At 42.0% G+C, this 25,779-nt stretch overlaps 2 protein-coding genes across 2 annotated transcripts in view; one reads left to right on the forward strand and one right to left on the reverse strand.

The window, feature by feature from the left end:
- Positions 1-698: 698 nt before the first annotated feature.
- On the reverse strand, positions 699-24,350 carry CEP57L1 (centrosomal protein 57 like 1). The gene is made up of 12 exons (XM_066545818.1): positions 24,199-24,350; positions 18,426-18,605; positions 11,600-11,744; positions 9,554-9,733; positions 8,863-8,972; positions 8,325-8,441; positions 7,959-8,036; positions 6,152-6,250; positions 5,356-5,433; positions 5,024-5,253; positions 3,306-3,450; positions 699-1,188 (listed from the first exon to the last, which is right to left on the reverse strand). Exons 2-12 carry the CDS (start codon positions 18,453-18,455, stop codon positions 973-975), a joined length of 1,428 nt encoding a protein of 475 aa, XP_066401915.1. The 5' UTR covers positions 18,456-18,605; positions 24,199-24,350; the 3' UTR covers positions 699-972.
- Positions 24,351-24,998: 648 nt separating this feature from the next.
- Positions 24,999-25,779, forward strand: part of SESN1 (sestrin 1) — a 78,233-nt gene continuing 77,452 nt past the window's right edge. Inside the window, exon 1 of the mRNA XM_066547127.1 lies at positions 24,999-25,277. Coding sequence (XP_066403224.1) covers positions 25,014-25,277 — 264 coding nt within the window. The 5' untranslated portion in view covers positions 24,999-25,013. The remainder of the gene's footprint in view (positions 25,278-25,779) is intronic.

Consider the following 25,779-nt stretch of genomic DNA (forward strand, 5'->3'; position numbering starts at 1 on the left):
GTAACCAGTCAGCCAATGTAAGCTCACATATTATCCATTTCTTTTTTTTCCCTCTCAAATCCCAGCTCCTGGGTCTGAGCAAGACAGCTTTTTCAGCTCCTGGGCCCTCTCTCAAGCAGGCAGAGATCAGAAATGCCCAGTTGCCAGCAGGACCAGGTTCAACTGTTTCCCTTTCCCTCCAGCCATTCACCTCACAGAAGGGCAAGCACAAATTTTTTTCTGGGACTGGACAGCCCCTGCCAGCACACACATTTTGAAGACTGACTATTCAATGCTGCCATCGTTTAAAGACTGCCCCATCCAGTACTTGGTTGACAGACCCAAAGTTGCAGCCCTCCACCACAGCTTCTGCCCAAGAGGGGAACCAGAGCCCTGCTTCTCCAGCTCCAAAATAACACCCTCTCCCAGGATTCTGTAGTCGACAAAAATACCAGGTCAAGGTACAGAGAGAGCCAGAGAGATTTATGTACCCTGTCCCTACCAGGATCAGTGATTCCACTATCCAGAAATGCATAAAACTATCTCAGAAAAATCTATCTGCACCATGAAAAAATACCATGCTTTGAATTTTGTCTAAGCAGCTTTAAGCATACAGAAGCACTAGCACAAGTCATTCTGGAAAAGCAAGCTCTAAATATCTCCTTGGCAGCCAGGGAAATAGGACACCAAAGATCGCAAACTATTTTAAGTGTAAAAAAGTATAAAATTTTATTTGACAAGTTACTAAATAATAACATTTCATTAGTCCATTAAAACACTTTATTACAAGGAAGAGTAGTTGAGTTACAGCTACACTACATGAAAGTTAATTCTAAGGTGAACAAACTGACCTACTGGAGAGTAGGCAGTGTAGAATGTACAAGTCTACTGTATCCAATTTATTTTTAAGAGGTATTTTGTACAACTAAAAATTTACTAGATGTCAGACAACTTCAAAAACTTCTAACATAACAAACTTCAGAACTATTCTTCTCAGATGACATAATCTTTTTTCAGAGATAGCTGAAGTTTCCTCACAGCTTTTAGCAGCTGAAGAGAACTTCTGCTCTTCTGCCCAGGACAAGGTTTAGACATACTTTCCTTTACAGTGACTGCAATCTCCTTTGCTTCCTTTTGTTCACCACACTTTAGTTTGACATGAGTTGCCCCTTGCTTCAATTTCTGAGTCTTTCTCTTTAATTTCTGCACCTAGGGAAAAAACCACAACTAATTAGCATGTTACATATTCCATACTGAACTCCAAACTACAGACTTAGAGAATAACTACATGACTAAGAGACTAATTTAAAAAAAAAGAGAAAAGTTTAAACTTAATAACCCTGCACAGTTGTCTCACTGTAACAGAAAGCTGACCTTGCACATAAAGAAACCACCAGAGAAAACCGACCTCATCCACACTCATTTGGTTGTTGAATCCCATTGCCCCCTAGCATAAAAATGCTTGCTTGAGATGGCTGGAATATCATCTCTTAATAATCTATACTTACAACAGTTTCTTTTAATTTCAGATTGTACTACCCTAATAAAAAAACCAAACAACCAATAAACCTCTAAAATGTATACTGTTAATTATCAGTTACTGGATCTAAGCAGCTTATTTTGAAGCCTCCTTAGCAAAAGTGGACAACAGAATAAATAGGGTTAATTGCTAAAGAATGTTTTTTAAAATGTCAAATAATGAGTCTTGACTTGCACTTGGCATGAAAGGTCACTTCCCAAAGATAAAATAAGGCTGGAAGCATTCCAAATGCCAATTTAGGCTTTAAATCCATTTCTAAAAATAATTAACTTTAATTGCATACTAGAACATATTATTAACTGTGAAACAGAGATTAGCATAGCACTTTTAGTATGTCAGGTTCTAGAAAAAGAAATATGCATTAGAAATATTAAGATTGGTCTATACAAAATACAAGTGGAAATGTCTGTGTTCAAAAGCACTAGGAAAAAAAAATACAGGCCAAGGAATTAGAGGAATGGTCTGTATTGATAACCAGGGCATAATGGCCAGTAATCATACAGACACTACTATTTACAGCAGGACCCTAAGGGGTGTGCTCTGACCAGGCTGTACCAGAGCACAGAGGACCTGCCAGAAGATCTGCACACTGGTAAGAGGCAAAGATGACAACAAGGTTGCACCACATTGTATGTGCTACTCTTCATCATCCCAAAACAAAGGCAAACTGTGGCCATAAAGATATACAAAAGAAAGAAACCAAGGTGCAGTTGTTGCCCAGTGTTTTACATTCCTGAGGATGAAGACAGCAAGATTTTGAGGCAAGGAGTAACACCGTAATTGTTGGGTCTTCAAGAATATAAGAGTTTTATTAAAAAAACCAGCTGACATTGCCAAGAGAGGCAGCGAGGACTCAGCAGTCAATGCCAATAGTCCCTACTGCTAACATGCAAGTCTGACACATCTCCTATGACATAAAGCACCTCTATGCTTGCAATTACATGGACAATAAAAAGTTTAAGTGAGAAAAACCCATCAAAAATGAATATGAATAAAACTGGTCAGATTCAAATCAACTGTATTCTCCTCTTTTCATAAGGGCTCATGCTGAGTTTTGTTTTGTTCCTGTATAAGCAAAGTTCTCAGGTGAGTATCTTGAAACATAAGATGAAAAAAACACAAACAATCAGACAGAACTATGGATTGAATGTTTAATCATATGCCCAAACCAAATTGCTACAAAAGAGTTAGGCTGTTTAACTACAGAAGAGGGATTTTATATGGGCATGTATAAAAAGTTGCTATCTATGACTCTAAACTAAAAAATGACTGAATGAAGGCAGTTTAAAGGTTAAACAAAACTGAAAGACTTGCCCAGCTATGATTTTGGAGAAGCTCTGGTCAACAGACTAGTTAACAAGAAAGCTTCAATGTTTCAGTAATAGAAAAGACATTAATCTAGTCTGTACAGGAATTACAGCTTCTATTTTCTCATTCCCCTGAGGGACAGGATATAAAGAAATGAAATTTCAAAAGTTTGTCTCAACACAGTGAGCAGAAGTGACAGACAGTGCAACCCAGCTCTGTACTGCAGAACTGCCACAGGGCAGGAAGCTTTCCCACCAGCATACATTCCTAACTGCCAGTTGTAAGCACTTTTCTTGATCCAATGAAGAACTTGGAGGTTCAAAAATATGAGCCAGCAGTCTAATTATAATCACCCATACTGGAACATCTTGGCTTAAAACATTCCAGTGACATTCTAGCTGATGACAACAGGAGGCAGAGTTGTGGCAGCCTTTCAACAAAAATGTTAGTAGCCAGAGAGTTTACATTTCATTCTTACAGTAGCCTGATGCTTTTTCAGCTTGGATATTTGTCTTCCTTTCATCTCCATTTGTTTTATGAGGCAATCTAGCTCCTGTTCCAGGTCTTCACGAGCTTGGGAGTCTTGAGTCTCCTGTATCTGCTTCAGAAGTTCCTGATGCTCACTATTAAAGACAAGAATGGCAATCTAATGATACAGTCTCTAGGATTTCTTCCTGCAGGAGTTCCTAGCCATTTTGTGCAGAGTACAGAAATTTAGCACTATTTCCACTCTCACACAATACACATTAATCTGGAATATATTTACATGAGAAAGGGAAAAGGTTTCCTGTGAGTCTGATTTTCTCATTCCAAATTTTTAGCTGATGTCCATCTTACTTCTCCTTCTTCCCACAGGCATAACAACTACATGTGTAAGAGTGTGCAAAATGAGATTTTTGAAAGTGAACAGCAGCTATGCAGTACAACATTTTCACTTCCTGCCAATTTAGTGCAGACTTTGAAGGCTTAGTGTAATACATGAAAGTACTTTTTAAACTAGTACACTCAAGTTACAATTTTTCTGACAAATTATTCAAATTAAAATATTATACTCAGAAAGATTTACAGCAAAGTGGGCTGCTTAATTAAAATAACCAGATTAGGTAAAAGAAATTGTGTAGATCTTGATACCCAGATACCTGAACAGGTTGAAGCAAGAGACCCCCCTCTTAGATAAATAATCCCTTTACAAAGGTCAGAGCTTCTATTCTGACTTCTAACTGCTTCTCCTTGACAGTTTAATTGAAGCAACTGGTTGTTGCTATTTAAAAAAAAATCCTGTCCTTAACTGCCATGAGTAAGCTAGACATTGTTTTTTGAACATTAGATTGTTTGCCAGTTAAAATTTTACCACATCAAGGATTTCAAATCAGCGTCAACATCCTAACTGGTTTAATCAGCACATCCTCCTCCCCTGTTCAAACCACAACTCATCATGTTGACATGTCTGCTATGACCAGCTACAGAGCTTTGGCCCACAGTCCCACAAGCCTGCATTAATGGGAAGATGCCTAAGAACACAACAGGCTGTAATCCACATTTACTTGCATGGCTAGAAAGATACATACACTCCCATTTGAAGTGTTAGCTTCTTCCACACCCTGCCCATTTTCTGGCAGGTGACCATTCCTCTTTCACAACCCCCTTACAGGACCAGCAAGTTCTCCTGCTATCAACAAGCAAAGGGTACGAGCACCAGACTGACTCAGCACAAGGACCCGGCAGGTACACAGGGAAGGAAAGAACACGCAGTGAGTACAAAGGAACAGGAGAGATGTTGTGACAGGACTGTTCATGCCAGAGCTGTACTAACCCATTCCACCACCCAGACTGACTGCATCCTGCAGGCCTACTATCAGCACCACCTTTGCAGCCTTATCCAGCAGAAAAATTTTGGTTTACTCTGTATATCCCAGAACATGTTTAAAATGTCTGAAAGGCACAGGTTTGAAAGGCTTTTCATTTGCTGCTTTTTTAAATACAGGATGTGGAAGCAGAAAAACAAGACCAGTGAAACACCAGGACAGAAAGAATTTTTTGAATGAGAAAAATCCTACTAGTCAAGCCTGCTCAGGTCATTCTGTCAACAAGCAGTCCTATAGCTAAAACAGGCTAGGCTCAATTACAGCACCCTGTCGCTTCTCAGGGCTGCTGCTGAAGTCACGTTTACTCACAACACCAGAGACGGGTACTCACGAGCTCATTTGGCCCAGCTCGTCTTGAAAGGCCAACAGAAGGTCTGAAAAGCTCCTGGTGGCAGTGGGTGATGTGGAACAAGAGGATACAGATTTTGAAAGTGCACTGTGCCCTGAAATCCCAGCTGTGGCTCCTCCTTGTCCTTGTGGTGAGATGCACGGATTGCGATGCTTCATAATGTGCAGCACACTTTGTACATTTGCACTGACAGAATGGCTGGAGCTGGCAGACTAAAAGAAGAATGATCAGTGGCTTACAGAAGTAATTAACAACTATACAGCCTTATTCAAACCAAAGATGTCACTTTAGTGACAGCAGTGGTTTTCACCTACCTTCCCAGCTACAAAAGGTAGTTCACCAGCCTTTACATGTAATTGTGAGAGCTGCATTTTCTTCATTGTAGGATTTCTCTGCCATAAGAAAATATAAGAGAAAAAATTCCAATCTGCTGACTCAAGAGTACAATCTTAAACTTTTTTTTTAGGAAGTAAAATTCAAGTAAATAAGCAGTGAAATGCAGCACCTCAGTTTTCTTCTGGTTTAAAGAAATAAATTTCCCTCCTGTATGTGTAACAAATAAGACTTTCCAATAGCTGACACAAATAAATTTTATGCCATATGCATGTAGGAGATTGTTTAACAATTAGGCTAACATGAAAGTAATTGAACCTTGTTGACTTACGTTTTCAAAACCACAGTTGCAAAATTTTGACTGATCTGTAATGTGTTGCAAAATAAATTCTCTTGATTTCAGTAATCCCCCCAAAACACACCACTTTAAGATGCTGAGCTAAAACTCCTTTGGAAACTAATTTTGCCAGATAAACTGAAAGGAAGCTAAGACAGGACATGGGGGATGGCAGCAAGACTTTAACAGAGGTAATTGTCAAGCTGATAAGGGAAGATTTGCAAGTGATGTCATATCACCCCAGTACCATTTTAGTTAATGAAGGAAAGAAAAAAAAGAAGGAAAAAAGAGTTATTTAGCACTGTTTGTCACTTTGGAAGTGGAGTAAAGTGCAGCAAATGCATCAAGTTCCTCTTACATCACCATTTTTCACAAATTCCAGTCTCTGTGCAAGTCAGATGCTATCAGCAACAGTATGTTAATAAAAATTTCCACGTTACCTTCCTAGGTTTTTTGTTCTTCCCATTTTCCTTTTCAGGTTCATGTTGAGATGTTACTGAAGACATCAAAATTCTGTTTATATCAAATCCCATTTGAAGCTGTGGCAATAAGCAAAAAAAAAAAAAAAGGAGCCATTTAATGTAATATTAGAAGTATGAAATAGCAAGGTTTAATTAATTCTCTTGTTCATGCATGGATAAGAACCAATTAAGGGCACTATTAACTGTCCTGCTTGGAAGGCATAAGCTACACTTAAAACCTGAACAGATTACTAGGAAGGCAGGGTATCAGGCAGATCTTGCAGCTCTATCTTAGTATTCCTCATTTTCATATTCAGCTGCAGCAGCAGCTGTATTTTTCCACTGTGACAACCAGCAACTGAGATAAGCTAATCCTGCCACATGCTGAGGATGTGATCATAAAATCCAAATTATATGAACATTTGGCTCCTACAATCTGGGGACAGAGAGAACTAAGCCTGTCTGTATTACATTGAGGTCAAACCTACTGGACAATCCTCATACCGCTCGGTGGTCCAAAGTTGCTATCAAGACCCATGATAAACAGGACGATAATCATCCCCAATTAAAAACAGGACAAGGACTTTGCTTTGGCGTGTGTTACAGCTGCAGCTAAACAATGCTGGAGGTCTGCCACTAAAGTGAGAATATTCTGGCTTTTCTGTCATCAAAAGGAAGTGAGGAAGTGAACCCTGTGCTTCCCAGCCCAGATCCAACAGACCTAAACCCATCCTGCAGTGTATGAAGATGGTACTAACATGACTTTAGGACTCAGTTTATGGCATCTAAGTAGTTTCTTGACCAAATGTTTAGACTATCTGCTCTGGGAGAGTCATTCTTACCATGTTTCTCCAAAAATAAAATCTCTGCATGCAGTCTAAGCAAGAAACCAAAAAACCTACACGTTTTCAACTGTGTCATTCTGTTGGATTCTGGAGGTGGTCAGACATCTGGGCTACAAATTTGCATGTTATTTAAAGCTTCCTGGGTAGATGAAAACCCATCATCCTTGGATGAGGTATAAGAGCTGACAGCAGTGATGAATTAAATTAAGGCATCCGCTTTGCTTGCATTATTCCAATATTACTCTTCAGCACTGCAGCCCTCACCTCACCCCAAGGGAATTCCCCCACAACTGGTCTCTCTTTCAAGCTGGCTGGTACTAATGCACAAAGTGAGGTTTAGAAAATGACTACCTTGCCCCTTTAACAAAAGGTTTCATCATTTTGCTCTCTTTGGCAAATACTTCTCTCTCAGATGGATGCTGGCCCAACAAACTGATTATGGCTTCACAGAATAATGAATTATACAAGATCTCATTTGATGAACAACATATCACTGATTAGGGTTTTTCCAAGTACAGCTCTATGTATTAGATTGCTACAGATCTTAAGAAAGGGAGGAAAACAAACATAATAACCAGCCTCACTTGGTATATATGGTTTCATATACGATCACTTTTGAGTTACTGAAAATTAAATTAACCTGATTCAGTTACAGATTTTCTAGAAATTAATTTTCTACCTGGGTCACTTAGAGCAGTGTTGAGGCTGATGAACTGTATCACTAATACAAAGCCAAGTAGAATCTTTCTTCATTGAGATATACAACACACCTGGCAAGCTTTCTAATATATAGCTTATAACTGATCTAGGTAGTATTTCAGGAGTTCTGCCTGGGTAATAAACACAAGGGGTTAAAATGTAATAAAACAAGCATTTTGAACAGAGGGAATAGATTTCTTCAGTACTAAAAAAGAAGATAAAATAAAATCTTTTCAGTCTACCTGAGCAGTTTTATCTTGTATTAGCTTATGCTGATGCTCTTCTTTACACAGCATTTCTTCTAAGTGTTTGATCTTGTCCTGAATTTGAAGGCAAGAATGATTAGTCCCACTTCATTTTGAATGTTGAGTCAGAAGTCTGGAGGAGCTCACAACTGTAATGTGGGGATAAAACTTTAGGAATTTTTAAAGCCCAGACTGAAAAAGACTCATGCACATGAAGCCAAGGTGGCACTCAGTCAGGTATGCTTTAACAGAGACAATTTTTGCAAAACTTAGTACTATTAATAGTTAGTCATTAATAATATTAATAGTATGCCATAAAATGATAACAAATAACTTTCAGACTGTCATTCCATGCATGCTTACTTCAATAATTCTCTGAGTAGCAGTAAGTTTAAGACACTCTTTATCTAGCATTTCAAGCTTTTCAAGTTTTGCATGCAGTTCCAACCAGTTCTGATCTTCCTCTTTCTGAAGCTGAGCCTGGAAAAAATAAGCAAGAATGGAGATGGCAACTGATTGAAATTGTTTCAGACAGCAAAAAAAACCACCAAACCACCCCACACTAGAATAAAGGTGTTTAATTACTTTAAATTCCATATATTTTAAATTGCAAAGTTATGAAAAATACCAGGCAGACAAAGACAACTGAAGCTTCCAGCAGCTTTTTTGTCTACCAAGTGTGCAAGTATTAGCATGGCTTTGCTCATTAGGAGTTCCACCCAGGGAGCTTTTCATACACTCCATTGAATGGTTGCCATCAGCCATACACTAAATTGCTTCTGTTTGCTAGCAGCCTGAGCAGAGCTGAGGAAAAACAATGACCACAAAAAACTTCGCGTCTTGCACATTTCTATACTTTTGAACTCTGTCATTACTTTGTTATTATGCTAAAAGGCTTCACCTGTTGTTCTAAAATCATCTTCTTTTCCAGTTCTGCACTGGAAACCATCTTTCTCATGTAATCCAGCTGTTTCTCCAGCAGGGAGCAGCGGGATTGTACTGCATTTGAATCTACAGAGAGAAACAAGACATTCAGTAGAGCAGAGGGAGCTACACATTTAGCCAGACTGTACTATCATTGAGGAATTCTCTGTCTTCAAATCAGGCAAGAACAGTTTTGTTAGCCTGAACAAGTAATGAGGTTAAAATGTATTTTATATATAAGACATGAGAATCAAAATGTTTTTTCAAAGCTAGTCTCTAATTTGAATTCCAACGGCATGAGCACTGCAGTTACTTTGATTTGTATCAGCAGATACCTAGCCAGAATCTGAGAGAGGAGAATCTTCTCCTATCTTTTCTCAAGTTAGCAGTGTTATGTAAGCAGCTGCTTGCTTATTGTAGGAGTTAAACATACCACCTGAAACATGCTAAGTATTTAAAATTGCTTCATGGCTTATGCAATACTCAGTTGATATATGTTAAACATATCTCAACTTTATCCACAATTATCCAGCCCCTGTCCCTCCTCAGTTCTGAAGCAAAAAACTAAAGGGGGCTGCACTAATTAGCAGTTTTTCGAAACAAAACATTCCCTGGATTATACAGTTTTAGGGTTGCTGTGGCTACACCTTATCACTCCAAAGAAATACCTTTCCTCTGTTGCATCAGCTCTTGATATGCTGCATCCTTCTCATAGGATTTGTGCTCTAAGACCTTCTTGTACTGAGCAGCTGCTCTGGAGAGGCTGCACAGTTTATCTTCAGCCTGTGACTTCTCCAGCTCTAGGCAGTGGATCTTTTCTTGCAGAGCTCTCAGGGCTGCCACTACAGCTAGCAAACAACACAACAGCTACACCTTAAGTAACAGTTCCTATTTTGATGATGATTATCATTATTAGAAAACACTTCACATTACAATATACTACCTAAATTTTCTTATTAGTATCCCTCCCAAAATTAACGATATTCCCCTGCTGTACACTAACATATGCAGAACACATATGAGAGAAAATGGATGTGTTTCCTGCATAACTGAGGTATGAAGCTCTGGCCCTATAAGCAAAAATATTTTCACTCCAAATGGCAGCAAGCACAAAGAAACAATGGCAAATAGAATATAATCAACCCTGGGCCTTCTCTTTAAATAGAAGCAGAGAACACAGGTATCCAAGTGAGGTCATAAGTTTTGGTGTAAGGCAACTGGTCTGGACAGATTGAAAAGAGAAAACATGCTCAGAACAGGGGGAGAAATTAGATACAAAGGACAATTTAGCAAGGATACATTGTTAAATACTTTATTGTTTCAAAAGGCAATGTTTCAACATCCAGTATCTTGTATTTGATGATTCTTCAAACCATGGAAACAAGTCTGCAAACCATGGAAACAAGTCTGGAAGATTTTGCTTTCAGACTCAAATCAGTATGTGTCAAATTATACCAAAAATAAAAGCTGCAATTTCAGCTACAAGAAAAAGTCTGCTAGCTCTCCATAAAGCAAACACACCTGTGGAAGTTTAAGACATGTCCTGCAACAAGTCAAGCTGATTTTCTGACATTTTATAATTGACAGTTTCTCTATTCCAAACTCTCTCATCAAAAGAATACCATCAAATATTGCTACCTCCGTAACAACTTTCACCATATTATCAGAGATCTATTAAAAACAAACAAACAAACAAAAACCAAACCAAACCACAAAACAGCAAAAACCAAGCAAACATCAAACAAAAACTCAAACCAAAAAGAAAAAACCAGAAAACAGAAGGATGAAGTGGGACCACCCTTTCCGTCTTTCTATTGTCATGCCAAACATTTCCTTAACCACTTAGCTACATAGCACTAAACTGATCACTGTAATCCAAAAAAGCCCAAACTCTGTATGAAATAAGATTACTACAGGAATCACAGATTTTTTAGGTGAAGAACAATGATCACATGCACACTCACGGGTTATGTCTGTGCAAGGTAGCAAAGTTGTCCATGATAGTAAGTCCAAGTGTGGGTATCCTTAATATTCCCCAGGCTCTCCAGATATGTTAAGCCACTGAGCATTTCCCTTGTGAGCTCCAGAGAGCAGTCACCCATTAAGGCACATGACAACCATATTTCATAGGAACTAACTTTCATGCTGCTAACTTTTTTGGGATCTGAATTGTTCAAAAGTTCTCCCAAAGAAATATACCATGCAAAAAAACCACCCAAAACAAACAAACAAACAAACAAAAAACCAAAACAAAACAAAAAAACCCAAACCAAAACAATTAAAAAAACAACCAAAAAAGCCCCCTTAGAAGTGATTTTAAGCTGTAAGGAGTCAAATAGCACCATGCAAATTCAGGTCACTCAGGTCACTGTACCATACTAATGGTCTTTTTTTTACTGTATTTGAAGTCATGAACTACTTCTACTGAGTTTGAAGCATTCTCCTTTGCTTTCAGAGGAAGTCTGACAATTTTAAGTTAAACAAATTTCAAAGCCAAAGTTTACAAGGATGTTAGAAGATTTGCAGAGGTTTCCATTCTAGATGTATGACTTCAGGGAGACTACTCCCTCAGGACACATATACATCCTGTCTTAATGTCAGACTGATAACTGCAGCAAGTCATTGAACTCAGTCAAATAGGATGGGGAGTTTGCTCAAGAGATTTCACATGGAACAATTAAAAAGACTGTTTTAAGGACATATTTTGGCTATACCTTGGTTATTTGGGAGAGAAGGCCTGTCAGCAGCAGCAGTTGCCAACTTCTTTGATTCCATATAAACAAAGGCTGCAGGAAGCCTCCAATCTGGTGGCTGAAGAAAGCTTCCTATGAAACTGTTCTTTGATTCAGAATCCATAGCCTGTAGAAAGAGAGACATTTAATGACATTATTTCTTTAAAAGACTCTTTTTCAGAAGTATGTCACTGGGCTGTTCCTGGCTCTGTTTATATCAAACCAGATCATGTACACCAAAATAATAATAGTAGTAATAAGAACAACAACAACAACAACAATAACAATAATTATACCCACACCCCACCAGAAGAATCCTGTCTTTTAATGCAATTCCAAAACAATGTCTTTCATAACATTAAAAAAACAGCTTCCTTTGACCAACCAAAATTTTCCAAGATTTTTCTAGGTGCTTTCTAATAACTTATGCTGATTTTTGTCCTTTAAAAACCCAAGCATCAAGAGCATTTTCTACTAACTGTTTTACAGACTTCAATGTTTTGACTCTAAGTGCTCCCTGCAGAGCAAACATTCCAGGTTTTACAGCCTATTTCCATTTGCAGCCTCCTTCGTGCTCCTCTTCCCATCTTTTTGGATGTAAAGCCAAATTACATATGGTAAATAATGTACCATTATTCCATAATAAAGACATAGTTCTCCACATTTAGTGTTGAGATAACAGGAGGATATTTAATATGCAATATCCCCAGTATTATCTCCATTATCAGGCGCATGTATTAAGTCCTGTTTCTTCACTCCCTTTCTGTTCCACCCTTTCACATTCTTTGTTTTATGAGAAGCACATTTGGAGACAGTTCACACCCTGTCAAACAGAAATTTTTCTTGATACTCAAGACATGGGACAGTGAAATGTGCAGAAAGTGCCTTAGGCTAATACAACCTCTAGGAAGTTAAAGCAAGTTTGAAACCATCCTACAGTGACCTATCAAAGTAGTACCAAGCATTTCACTTGACACAGTGTAAGAAGCAAAGAGTCTATACAGCTTCAGCTAATAGAAAAACAGCTTATTTCAAGGTTCAGTGATATAACAATTATGATTGTTGGATCACTTGTGTTTAAAATACAAGGCATGCAACTGGAACAGTCTTCCTGCTTGGGTAAGGCTATTTACAGATGTTAGTCCCAAGAAAATCACCCAAAGGAGATAGAAAGAGGAAAAAAGAGACCAAGACTAAGGCCTGATGATGAAGCACACCCCAGAAGCCATTCATACTGGGTGGCAAACAAGGGAAAATTTTTCAATTACAAAAAAAGTTTCTAGGAGCATTTACAGCTCTTACAGCTAAGATTAAAAATAATCTTCCAGCCACACTGCCTTTTCAAGGTATGCACTAAACTGAAGGCAATCAGAAATCCTTCTTTCTTCCTCCAAACTGTCATTACAGAGATGTCCACATGAGCACCTCTTCACCAGGGCTTGCTTGACCTGACCATCACCAGGTGTGATGGTCCTAATCATGTGTGCTAACACCCCTGAGGTGACACCATTCAGAGCAGCACCCCCTGGTCCCAAAGAGGGAGTCTATCTAGACTACCCTCATGCCACAGGTCTTTTCCAAAGACTTCTCCATGGGGTCTTGCTGCCATCCTACTCAAGGCCAGGCCACGAGCTCTTTGGCACTGGGTAGGCAGCAGCAGACAGCCAGGTATCCCACCATCACTTGGGAGAGGCCCCATCTGGTGACCCAACCACATTTATGGCCACAAAAGCTGTTTACAGGCCTCCCTACCTCTGTCCTGAAGGGCTGGGAAAGACCATCCTGGGATACCTGAACTTAACAGCTAGCCAGGTCTATCAACCATGTCCAACAGCACAAGGGGCAATGGCAATAAAAGGCACAAAGCAGGGAGCAGCAGAAACCTCAAAACGTGGATGAGAAAGTCCTGTGGCCACAGAGGTGGTCAGGGCCAAGACAAGAGAGGAGATGGCCCTGGCATGGCACAGTGCATCAGCATGGAGTTCCAGAAAATAAGAGATCAGCAAGACCTAAAAATTTTGCTATTCAACTCCTTCACATTGGTGATGAAAAAGATCAGCAAAAAAAAAAGTCCAGAAGAATGAGCATATGGACAGGCAAGAAGTTTCCTACCACCACTGTGAATAAAAGGCAACTTTGGAAACAGCAGAGGAAGAAGGTGGTTTTTGCTTCCACCATCCAACCTTCTGGCAGTCAGCTTAAGTGGAGAATCGCTTTTCCAACATCCTCCAGTGGAACATGGCTCCCCTGCATGCCTGCACAGACACACATCAATTACTTTCCTTATTACTCTCACATAAACAAGTTCTGCTGTTTCCAAGGAGAAAACATGGGTCTGTGGACACTTGTAAGGAGGGCAGTGTTCCGAAGGAAATAATGAAAAAAGGAGGGAATAAAGAAGCAGAATATTTGAGAGTTTGTGGACAAAGGTGGGGGGGGCATGGGGGAAACCTTTTTAGCAGAAAGGGAAATAAAACCCTTTTAGTTCTGCAAGTGAAACCAAAGGGAAGTGAAAGAGAAGAGGCCAGCTCACCTGCCTGGTGGTGGTGATTCAGCTAATCCGGTGTGGGCTTCAGCACAAAAACCCCACAAGTTTAATGTGAAAATAAACACCCTCCAGCTGGAGGGGGGAGCTCCCTAAGCTGCTCATAAGAGCACAGGCTCAGCAAAGGGTGTGAAAGAAAACACCACAGGACCGAGACACCTGTGTTTGCAGAAACTCTGCTGCAGACACAGTTAGGGACGCCTTGCTTTACCACAGCTTCCTCAGATACTGAGGCTGTGTGCAGCAGCTGAGGGCATGGTTGCTATAGTGCTCTGAGGCTGTGTCAGCATAATTACTGTGGTAGAGGTACTCTGGTGTAGGCAAGCCCTAATATCTCAGCAGGTAAATAGAGTTTATAGCAACCAAACTGCACAGCAGGAATGCGTACAACACTGCAGATCTCAGGCAAGGAGATCCATGCCAGGAAAAGGACCAGGTCACTCTACACCAGCAAGGCATCACTAAACATCCTGGCCACTTCCAGCCCACTGCAACAAGAAACATATCAGGAAATAACCAAGTAGTTTGACGTATGCTTGAACGTCAACTGTCCTACCACAACTTTTCCCCCCCCCAAGTATTTAAGCTTCTATAAAATCATCACAACCAGGTTTGCTTTTTAAAAAGTCTTATACAGCAAGCTTAAACCACTCTCTTATTCCATGGCGCCGCTGCCATGGACACCTGGTACACAGCCCTAGAGAGGTGCTTTAAAGCAGATATTGCTTCCCAAACAGCAATGTTTGTACTAATGTAACTCCACAAGGCTTAGGGGGATTTAGCACTTGAACAACACTCGTTAAAGCAGCCAGAATATCGTTGTTTAGACAAGCCCTTGGTTGAGGAAAGCAGTGCACTCCTTTGAGTTTGGGCAAGAGCCAAGAGAGAAGTATGCATATTAAACAGAGGCTGACAAAATACCCCAGTTACATGCAGAGGGGAGGGGAAGAAGGAAGAAATGCCTCACTCCCACCCCAGCAGCCTACACTGCTGCGGTGAGCAGGGCAAAGCACTTGTGTTGTGCAGGTCATATCTGGAGTCAACACTGGCCCCGTGGGCTTTTTAACGGGAAATAGCACAGCCTGTGTTGGTGGATGCAGTAGTGATGCTCAGACACCCAGTGTTATTTTACCCAGAAAAATACAGAGTAACTGGTCCCAACACTGGCTGCATCAAGCATGGGGTAACTGTGCTGTCCCAGGAGTTTACCATGGGTCCCTTCCAACTTGGAATATTCTGTGATTAACTATCAGCCTGGTCAAGCCAGCTATGTTTTTCTCCTGGTCTGAGCTAGGAGACTCACAGAGTTCTGTGCCACACAGTTGCAACCCTATGCATGGTGCATGATGCCAGGCACAGCACATTAGCTCTGTGACAGCACTGCATTAATGCAAATACTCTGCCCACCTCCTGCCTTCCTGCAGCTGGAGTGCTCGGGCCTGGGGTTGTGAGCATGAGAAGGGCTGGTCCCTCCAGGGGGACCACTTCAGCCTCTTGGCTCAGCACCACACGCAGGCTGAGAGCAAGCTTGCACAAAGTATGCTGGGGAGCAACCCCACCATCAGGCCCATCCCTGTACATATGACATTCACGCCTCAGAAAAGAGCAAGCAAACTGGAGTTTGGTACCTTAAGACAAATAGAGAACTTCCCATTTCATCAGAGTAATACAAGTACTAATACCATTTACCTTTATCCCATTTCTATTTACTTTTGCTGAATATGGCCTGCAGTAAATGCCAGAGTACTGGACTGGGTTGCTGTAAAAATCAATTGACATTTTAGTTACTGCTGTCTGGCCCAAGCAAGTATACTGACAGTGGAGAATTACTGAACACAACTGAAATCCCAAGTGTTACAGAAAGACCACTGATGACTTCTTCATCATCCTCCTCCCCTCCTCTATGTGTTTCCCCTCCAGTGCAACGCACTGCATTACAAAGTTTCAAAAAAATGTCTCCTCAAGTGATAAGTCCAGAAACATTTTGCCACACATACAATTACGTCCCATGTTGTAAAGCAGCATATGGTAAAGCTCTTTCCACATGTAAACAACAGCAGACTCAGGGAATAATGCTGGCTTAACAGTCTCCCAAAAGACACACTAAATGAATAATGTGATAATGTAAGGGATACTTCCACTAAATTCTCTGATGTTCGCTATCTCACAGGGACACTGGTTCATTCAAATTGCTGTGAGGGCAACCTTTTAGAACCAAAGAAAGAAATGCTGTCAGAACACCTTCAAAGAGGAAAAAGAAAAAGCAAATCAAAGCATTTTTCAGAAAGAAATACAAAGATGTCTACCTTCTGCCCTGACCTAACAGGCATACACAATTTATAGTGTTTTTTTGATAACTGAAAACAAAGTCTTAGATGAACCAAAGACTGATTCAGTGTTTATCTGACATAAGAGAAGTTCTAAAGAACTGCCCCAACACAGGCAATAACAAGAAGCTCCCAAAATTCTGGCTGCTGCCTTTTCTACTTGAGCCAAGTCTTGCTGGCTAATGATTATGTGAGAAGCCATTTTTGTGACACAATCCAAACTGGTGTATTTTTCCCCTTTCACTTTCCTTTGAGAACTCGGAGAAAAGCTTGGTCAGCTGTACTAGCTATGCTGCAACACTCAGCCTTATTCCCAGCAGACAAAGAACAGCCCTTCTACAGAGGAAAAAAAGAAATAAATAATGTTGTGGGCAAACTGCATTGTTGTTTTGGGAACACCCAGTCTCTAGCATCCTGACACAACCACTTTAATCAGCCTGAAACACATGGCAATGCTCAGGACATATCTAAGCAGCTGATACTCCCATGCCTCTTCTAATATAAGTGAGTTAGACACGAAATGGTGGCAGGTGCAAAACTAATAAGAAGTGAAACCTCACCAAATCAATAAAGCACCTCAACATTTTTTTTAAGTTTTGTCAAGTTCCACTTTAAGCAAGTTCAGAGCAAATGGTAAAAATTTATTAGAGAAATCAAGGAACCTGGGAGTGTTTTGAAAAACTGACACAGCCAAATCCATGGGAGGCAGTCTGTTGTACAAACTGCAAGATACACACTGGCAGTCTCAGAACTGGATACATAAAGGTTAAATTTCCAGTCTCTTCTTTGATACTACTGTAGCAAAGCCCATCCGCTCCTGAATACCAAATGTTATGTAGGACTTTCATACAATCCTTGTTTTTCATTCTTGCAAGAAAAGGAAAAGAAATGGCATTCTCTCTTTTCTCATGACACCCTATGTACTGTCAAATAGGATAAAACCTGGCATTTTAACAAAAATAAAACCCCAAACCACAAACAACCCAACAAATGCCCAAAACTCCTAAGACTTTTCACTGTGTCAGCATTTCACTTCTAAGCATTCACACTGATATTTCTCTAGTTCCTGTTTGCTACAGAGAAAAGAGAGAACAAAAAAAAACCAAACAAAAAAAGAAAAAACAGAGGAAGAAGGAAAGTGGAATGAGTTACACGAGTACTTTGTGAGCAAGGCAAAGAAACAACCTAGTGGAGAAAAAACCTGTGACTTTTTAACAATTTTTTGGGGAATAGATTCTAACCTGGCAGTGTATCAAGCATGCAAACTTGGGTCAAAATATTATTAGAGTTTTGCTGTTTTCTTCAATGAGCACAGCAGACCAAGTTCCACATCCAACTGGGCCTTCATCCAAAAGCACATGATACACTCACAATCAACCCTTGGTGGGGAAGTCAAGTTGGTGTAAATTGCTTTAACCTCCATGTACAGATGATAACTGAACTGCAGAGGAGCAAGACTGCAAATTCCTACCTAGAAATAATTGCTATCTTAGCATGAAAACATTTACCCTGTAATACAGTACTATCAAAATAACTACATTTATATATTTTTAATCAGTCCAAAGTAATTAAACATAATCTTTTTGTAATAAGCATCAAACAAAACTCAAATACCATAAGTGATCACTAATGCACTTCCTCACTTCACTCACAGTTCTGTTCTGTTCCTCTTCTTTCATTTACCTTCTGTTACATTTGGGGCTTGTCCCTCATCTCCTCTCTCTTTATTGTATTTACATGATCCTTTGTTTACATGATAGCTTTGTTCCTTGCCCTTTGCCATTTGGTATTCCTTTTATCTTACTCCCTCTTCTAGCACAAAAAGCTAGGATTTTTTCAAAGTAAAAATACCCATTCCCCCCCCCAAGATTAACAATCAAGTTTATTCATTTTATACTTAAAATTCAGAGATGCGGCTTGCCGTTAGTATACTGACTGATGTGGAAATTGAAGGTGTTCTCCTCATACTCTACATGAAGAATGCAAAAGGCTACTTTTTCTGTCCTCTGTTGTTTCCAGCTGATTCCATCACAGTCTTCCATATGTAGTTTCTTTTGTTTGGTGTGTCCTGACAGATTGGAAGGCAGGAAGAAATTACTGGATTTGGCTATATACCCTTAGGAAAAAAAAAAAAAAAAAAAAAAAAAAAAGGAAGGTTTACTGTTGTGTAAAGGAAAGGTTTTCAAGGGTAACTGACTCCAGTATAAAAGACTGTATCTGTGTACAGGCAGAATAATTAGATATTAGAAAGGCAAATGCAAAAAGGAAAAGGCACATTAGTGTAGGGCAGGGCAAGTATAAGGGTGGGTTGAAATGACAATCATAGTGAAGAAATGTAAGAAGGTAGAGGATGATTATTGCAGGTGTTGACTCATTCACAGTAAACACTTTTACTGCATGATAATTTTCACCTTTTATGTCTCAAATATTTAATGGTACCACTGAAAGATGGTTTTGAATGTTGCAACTTGCCCTCTAGGCAGATGAAACACACAGATTGTGTCCCCACTGCTGCCTTGGAATTTATTTTTAAAGTAAACTTCTGTTTTTACCAATACTTTCTCAGGGAAAGTGTCAGTCTCTTTATCCACTATCCTCTAACCTAGCCTGAAGATGGAGTAGGAGGTAGATTTTAGACAGATAACCACAAAAGCTTGACATGGATGAGCAGAGAAACACAAAGAAGATAATTATTCATAGGATTTGTCTCTTTTTACCAACTACCCCACCTACATTTTTTCTCATATATTCCTGTGCTGCCAATAGCTAGGCACCTGGCAAGGAATAAAAACTCCATTCTGCATTTGTACATCAGGCAGCCTAAGAAACAGAATGAGGGGAGAAAAAAATGTTAGCAAGGAAAAGGAAAAGATAAGTTTCACTCCAGGCAAGAAATTATTCCCAAAATCATATTTTGTCTGAAATAGTTGCCTTTTAATATGCAGAAAAAATGAAAGCAACTCCTCGAGTAACTCTTCAATCTTATTTTGGAGACCTGTTTTGTTGAAGAATGGTTTTTAAAAATATCACCTGTTTACATGACCCAGAATAATCATAGCAATTCTAACATTCATGTTGCACATCCTGAACAGGCACAATATTCTAGGTAATAATGCTAAATAGTTTGTATATCATATGGTATAATGAGTATTCAAAAATCTAGGAATGGTTTTATCACTACTTCTGCCCTGAGTTGCCTGGGGAAACTTAAAACTGTCAAAGGCATTACTTGTTTCATATAATCTGTATATTTAAACTTGCATGCCTTTGGAGATACAGAAAAACCAAACCTGAGTAAGATGATACAAAATCCTGTGCAATGTCTCAGGCAGAAAACTAACTTCAATTGATTATAAAGTTTTTAATAGGCATTTCTTCCCTATTAATTATATGCAGTTTCTGAATGCAAGGAAATTTAGTGGATCTCTAGGTTCTTGACTTCAATTCTTGTCATTCTATGTGACCTTAATAAATCAGAGGGTTGGGACTAATAAGGGACTGATGTTTCAGGATACATGAGCCTTTCAGCCTCAGGGCTGAGTGTGGTAATGACAGGCTTACATTCCCTGCATGAAAAAGAAATGCAGGTATAGATCCAAAACAAGCAGCACACTCAGTGAGGAGCTAACAAGAGCTTTGTTTCAGGGTGAGGAAACTCTATGAACAGAGACGTGGGTGAAGTCCCACCCATGCTTGGCACCTTTATCTTCTTTGGACTCAGAATTTGGAGTCCTCTTCTGGCAGTGAGTGCCAAAACCCGTTCTTTAAAACAATGAATAAAGAGTCCCTGTAGCTTTTCTGGTCTGTGACTTCAGTTCATGTGGCTGCTGGTCACAGCATTTTTCTTTGTGTTACTGCTGGAAAACACCAAGGTCGGTGTTAACAGCCTGCCAAAGGCACTAAAAGGGCCTTTTGGGCTGTCAGCAGATATAAAATTCCCAATGAGCAATGTTCCTTTTCTTTTAAAGTGCAGCTGGAGGAAACGGTGTCCACCTTCTCTGTGCTGCTACCCAGTGGTGAGAGCATTGGCCAGGAAGTGGGAGTTCCTGGGGAGCATTCATGCCTCATCCCTGACCACCATGCTAGACTGGGAGGAGGAAGAGCAGGAAGGAAACAGGGAGTCACCACCTTTTCGTTTGAAGTTATGACCCTGCTCCAAAAAGCATGTGAAGCTCAAACAAGGACAAGGCAGCTGAGGCCAAAGAGTAAAACCAGGAGGTGTCTCTCTCATCTAGTTCAATCAGCAAAACAGGGTCCTGGGGTTAATTTATGTATTTCTGTAGTAAATAGTTCCTGGATAAAAAACCAGCACTGGCCTGGGAAAAGTTATCAGAAACCAGGAATAAGTGCTTATAGATCCCTGTGTCTCCTTCCTTCTAGCTCACACTGGTGCCACTTATTTGCCTTCCTTTCCAGTAGGGCACAAATTCACCAAGTGAGGTGATGAATGCTTCCCTTCCATTTTGCAATCCTCCTGAGTACCTGGGACACTCTCCTGGTAATTAGGAGGTGTTGATGTAAATGCCTTTGAGCTAAAAGGCAATTCTTCAATCCCTGGGTTACAGTACTGAAGGTGAGCACTCTACCAAATTCTGCCAGGCTCTGAAGCCATCTGTGCCTACAACAAAAGACCCTGACTTGTTGGGCTTGGAGAGGTTCCACTCAGCAGGACCTCTCTTAGAGCTGCTCCACCTACTTTCCAGACCACAAGTGGGAACAAAGAGGAGACAGCTTGCAAAGTGCCCAGTTTGGGGCAATTCCAAACACTTCTGTCCAGAAACAGATTAACAAGAGTTCAGGTGGCTGCTCAGAGGAGTTTTTCAGAACAGCACTTTTAGTTTACCCATACTGTTTTCCTTGTCCTCAGTGTTTCAGGTGACATTTATAGTTAAGTGGAGTATAGTCAGAGAGTTGGCAACATCCAGCAGGACTTTAAGTAGTTCTGGCCTAGTTCTAGTTCATAGCCCAGCTCTGCTCAAAGCAACCCACTCCCCAGCATAAACTATTCCACAGATTTTCTGCATGGAAGATTTGGTCTCCTAAGAAGAAGGTGCTGTCTAATTTACCCATCCCTGCTGTATTTGTGACCTCTAAGGAGGCAGGGTGGCAGGGTTTGGTGCAAATGTATGCCTGCAACACAGAATAGGGCAGAACACATTAGTTGTACAAACACATGCTCAGAAGCAAAAAAAGGTCACATCTCCTCCAAACAGAATGGTTTGGACTTGACACCAAACTTGAGCCTGGGTTCAAAGGCAGTAGAGAAGTAGCCTCTGGCTTTTTGGTGTTTCTTTGCAGAACAGGAGTCACAGAACTTTGTTTTCTCAGAAAGAAGCTGTGAAGAAAAATGCATTTTAATCTGGAGTGCCATTTATTGTGGCAACATGCCAAAACACAGATCTAAAAAGGGAGGGTGAACTTTTTGAAGAGTCATCCCATCCTAGGTATTTAGCAATTGGAATGAAGTAAGACTTAAGAAAACCAGGTGTAAAGGAAAACAGTTGAAGGAATTTAATTTAAAAAAGCAGTTCCTTCTAGACTGCACAAGTTTTACTGTGTTATTATTAGTTCTCCAGTATTTGACTAAATGCATTCTCGAGTAAAGTGTTCTTTTGTGACATACAGAAACTGGAATGAACTTTTAAAAGTAAAGATAATACATTTTAGATCTTATGTCTTAGAAAGAACATGAATACAATTACGAGATATTGTATTTTCAAAAATAATTCTGCTGCTGGATGTCATCTGCATATGGCTATAGAAGTCCTTATCTAGTTAAAAAAAAAAGGAAGTTGATAAATCATGAAGGAAGGAAATACTGAGGTTTAAAACAGCCACAAATTTGTTTTTCTTCAGCTTATCATTTTGAAAACTCAACTGCTGTAATTCTGGATGAGTTGCCAGATTGTTTCCTTCATAATTCTGCCTCTCTCTTATCCATTCTGTAGGGATCAAAAACAAGCATATTAACTGCAGTCTGTGAACATGCAAATCAAACACTTTCCCCTAACTTTGGGCTCTGATTAAATCCACTGGTAGCCTTTGACCTTGATTTCCACAATGTCTTACAGTGCATAAAGAAGCCTGACCTGGTATCAGAAAACTGCAGAGATTTGGTTTGGAAAAATAATAAAGCCATCCTCATGGCTATTCCCTAAGTACTACATTAAAATCTATAAAACAAAGGGCTGAAATCTGAAGTTTAGGCCTTGGAGCCAGTTTCACAATCTGTTTCCTGTAGCCAGAGTTCATTTGGAGCCAGTGGAAAAAACAGCTTCTAAAAGATAAAAGGCAGTGCTGTGACTTTCAATCAATCTTGGCATTCAGTGTGCGAATATAGCTGTACCAAAGTCTAAAACACCAAAGCTCCAGCTCTGATTCTGGTTCACTCTTCTGATCCTGGATATATGTTGTCATTGTTAGGGACACCCAACAACTCATAATGGGAAAAATAAGATCTAGCCAACTTCTGGAGATCAAAATCTAGATAGAAATAAAGCAAACAGATGTGACATGCCCATTCACGGGAAAATGGGAGACCATAACGAGTGACAACAGAATGGGATTGGAAGCTGAAGTGGTAGCTAATGTAAAAAACAGAAAAAACAAACAAAAAACCCTCCAACAACATAAAAAGTACTGGCAGAACTATTTTCTTTGAACCCATCAGTTATGGTGGGTGGAAGCCTGGAGTGCTTAGAGAAGTCAAGACTCATATTTATTACAGGTAGTGCTGATTTCAGCAGACACATTGTTCACCAGGGTGCCAAGGGCCTGGAGGAAGCAGCTGCGTGAAGCAGCCCAGGCTTGTCCACCCTCCTGAACAATGGCAATGCAGCCTCCTTGCAGAAGGGATTTTATGGGCAAAAACAGACTGGTCTTCCTTCAAAGGTACAGGTAAATGCAAGTTTTAAAGAAACTGTTCCAGAAAACAAAGGGATGGCAGATGAAGAAATCAGATTCTTTGCAAAGAAGAGGTCTGACAATGGATGATGTTGGTGAGCCAGCCCAGCCTCTGTTCCTGGACTCAGAAGTGGTTTCTGTGTCTTTCTGTGGCATAAGAGTAGCTCGTTCTGCATTTACCTTCAGTTTTGACATCTGAATTTTAGAGTGGGAAATGTGTATGTGAAAAGCAAAAAATTATTATGCAAGACCCTATGTAGGCTCAATGTCCTGTTTCTAATTTACTCCCAAGTATTCTTAGTATTCTTTTACCTTTTTGTGTACTCAAAATTTTAGTTTCATGATTGCTTCAACGTGACAGCTACAAACAGTTCTTCCCTTGTTTTCTTCTCCTCTTCCCTGCCAAGAGGTGAACTGGATCAAGGAACTGATTTGGCTGAAAATTAAAAGGGAAGCTCCTGCGTTTCAGTTTGAGTCCCTTGCCTCTGATACTGACACTGGGCACCACCGAGACCACCCTGGCTCCATCCTCAGCGCACCTTCCCTCTGGGCACATACAAACGTCCGGATCTACACGCGGGTAAGATTCCCCGCGAGCCTTCTCTTCTCCGGGTTCATCAGCCCCTGCACAACTGGGATTTTAAACAATCCCCTGGGATTAATTTGGATAAAAACACCGCGGAACTGTTGCTCAATGTGAATATTCCGGGGATTTCCCCGCCCTCCCCCCCATCCCTCCTTTATCCCAAGTGACGACGAGACTCTTGTTTCCTTAGCACCGACAGATCTTCCGCTGACGCGCTTACTTAGGATACATCCCAGGACTGCTTCACCCCCGGGTGCCACCCGCCATGGGCGCTCCATAACCCGCTGCGACGGATGGGAAAATCCCCCCAGACTCCCATCAAAGAGTCTGATGGGAATACCGGACGGGAATACCGTGCGCGCATCCCTGCGGGCGCTCCCCCTTCCCCGGCAGGATCCGGACCGCGCACCGCGCTGCCTGCCGGGACACGTAGTCTTCCCGCGCAAGGGCCGCAGGGCCGCCCTTTGGCCGGACTACATATCCCAGCAGCCCCTCCCGGAACTGCCGCTCCCCGCCGCGATTGGGCCCCCTGGGTGGGAGCGCTGAAAGACGATTGGCTGAGCGGCGGTCTGTCACGCGGGCTCCCCGTGCTGGGCGGGACTATTTCCCCCCAACCCCGCGTGAGGGGACTGCCGGGGGTCGGTGGCGGCCCCGGCGGGGAGGGCTGAGGGGCCGTCCCGGGAGAGGCAGGGCTGGGGCCGCCCTTTCCCTCCATGCCCGGGGCAGGGAGGAGGAGCCGCCGGCGCCGCGGGGTGGTGGCCGCCCCTCTCCCCGCCGGGAAAGGCGAAGCCGCAGCGGCGCCGCTCGTTCGGCTGCCCCGGCGCGGGAGGGCGGCGGCAGCTCTCGGGGGCACGGGCCCGCGCTGCCCCCCATGCGGCGCGGGCAGCGGGCTCTGCGCTCGCCGCGGCCGCGCTCGTCGTCGTCTGTGTGGGCGGGCTGGCGGCTGCCGGGAGCCCGCCATGGGGCGGCCGCGCCGGGGCTGCTGAGGAGGAGGAGGCGGTGGCTGCGGCGGGGGAGCAGCGGCCGGGCGGCCCCATGGAGGAGCGGGAGGGCGAGGTGCGCTGGGACGGGCTGTGCAGCCGGGACGCCGCCGCCCGCGCCGCCACCCTGGACACCATCGGGCAAGCCGTGCTCCGCCGCGCAGAGAGCGTCGCCTCCGGGGCGGCCGCCGACGGGCTGCCGGTGCCCGCCGCCCGGGACGGGCTGGGCGAGGCGCTGGCCCGCCTGCTCATGCTGTCCAAGCGGTGCCCCTTCCCCGACGTGAGGGAGAAGAGCGAGGCGATCCTCGGCGGGGTGCAGGTGAGCGCGGCACTCCACCCCTTCGGCTTTGGGACCGGCCCGCGGGATCTCCCACGCAGGCCGGCTTTGGGACTGGCCCCGTCCCACGCAGGGCGCCCTCGGGTTTCATCTGTGCCCCGAGGTGGGCGTCTGATCCACCCTGTCAGATTTATTCCTGCAATTAATACGTGCTAAGTACTCCCCACCCCTATGGCTCTCTCCCCGAATAAACACCTGGAAAAGCGTTATTGAAAGGCAGCGGGGGGAGGGAGGGGGAATATCTCACTGAAGACATTCAAAAAACACCTGGATATGTTCCTGTGTCACCAGCTCTAGGTGATCCTGCCTTGGCAGTGAGGTTGGACTGGGTGATCTCCAGAGGTCCCTTCCAACCCTAACTATTCTGTGAAAAAGCACGAAGTCTTTTAGTGGAATCCACCAGAGAGGATTTGGCAATGAATGGCTGGAAAGTTGGGGCATCCCCAAGGAAGCACTAAAATGACAACTTTAACGCTCTAGTTTC

This window comes from Molothrus aeneus, chromosome 3 (assembly GCF_037042795.1).
Source record: "Molothrus aeneus isolate 106 chromosome 3, BPBGC_Maene_1.0, whole genome shotgun sequence".
Classification (NCBI taxonomy): domain Eukaryota; kingdom Metazoa; phylum Chordata; class Aves; order Passeriformes; family Icteridae; genus Molothrus; species Molothrus aeneus.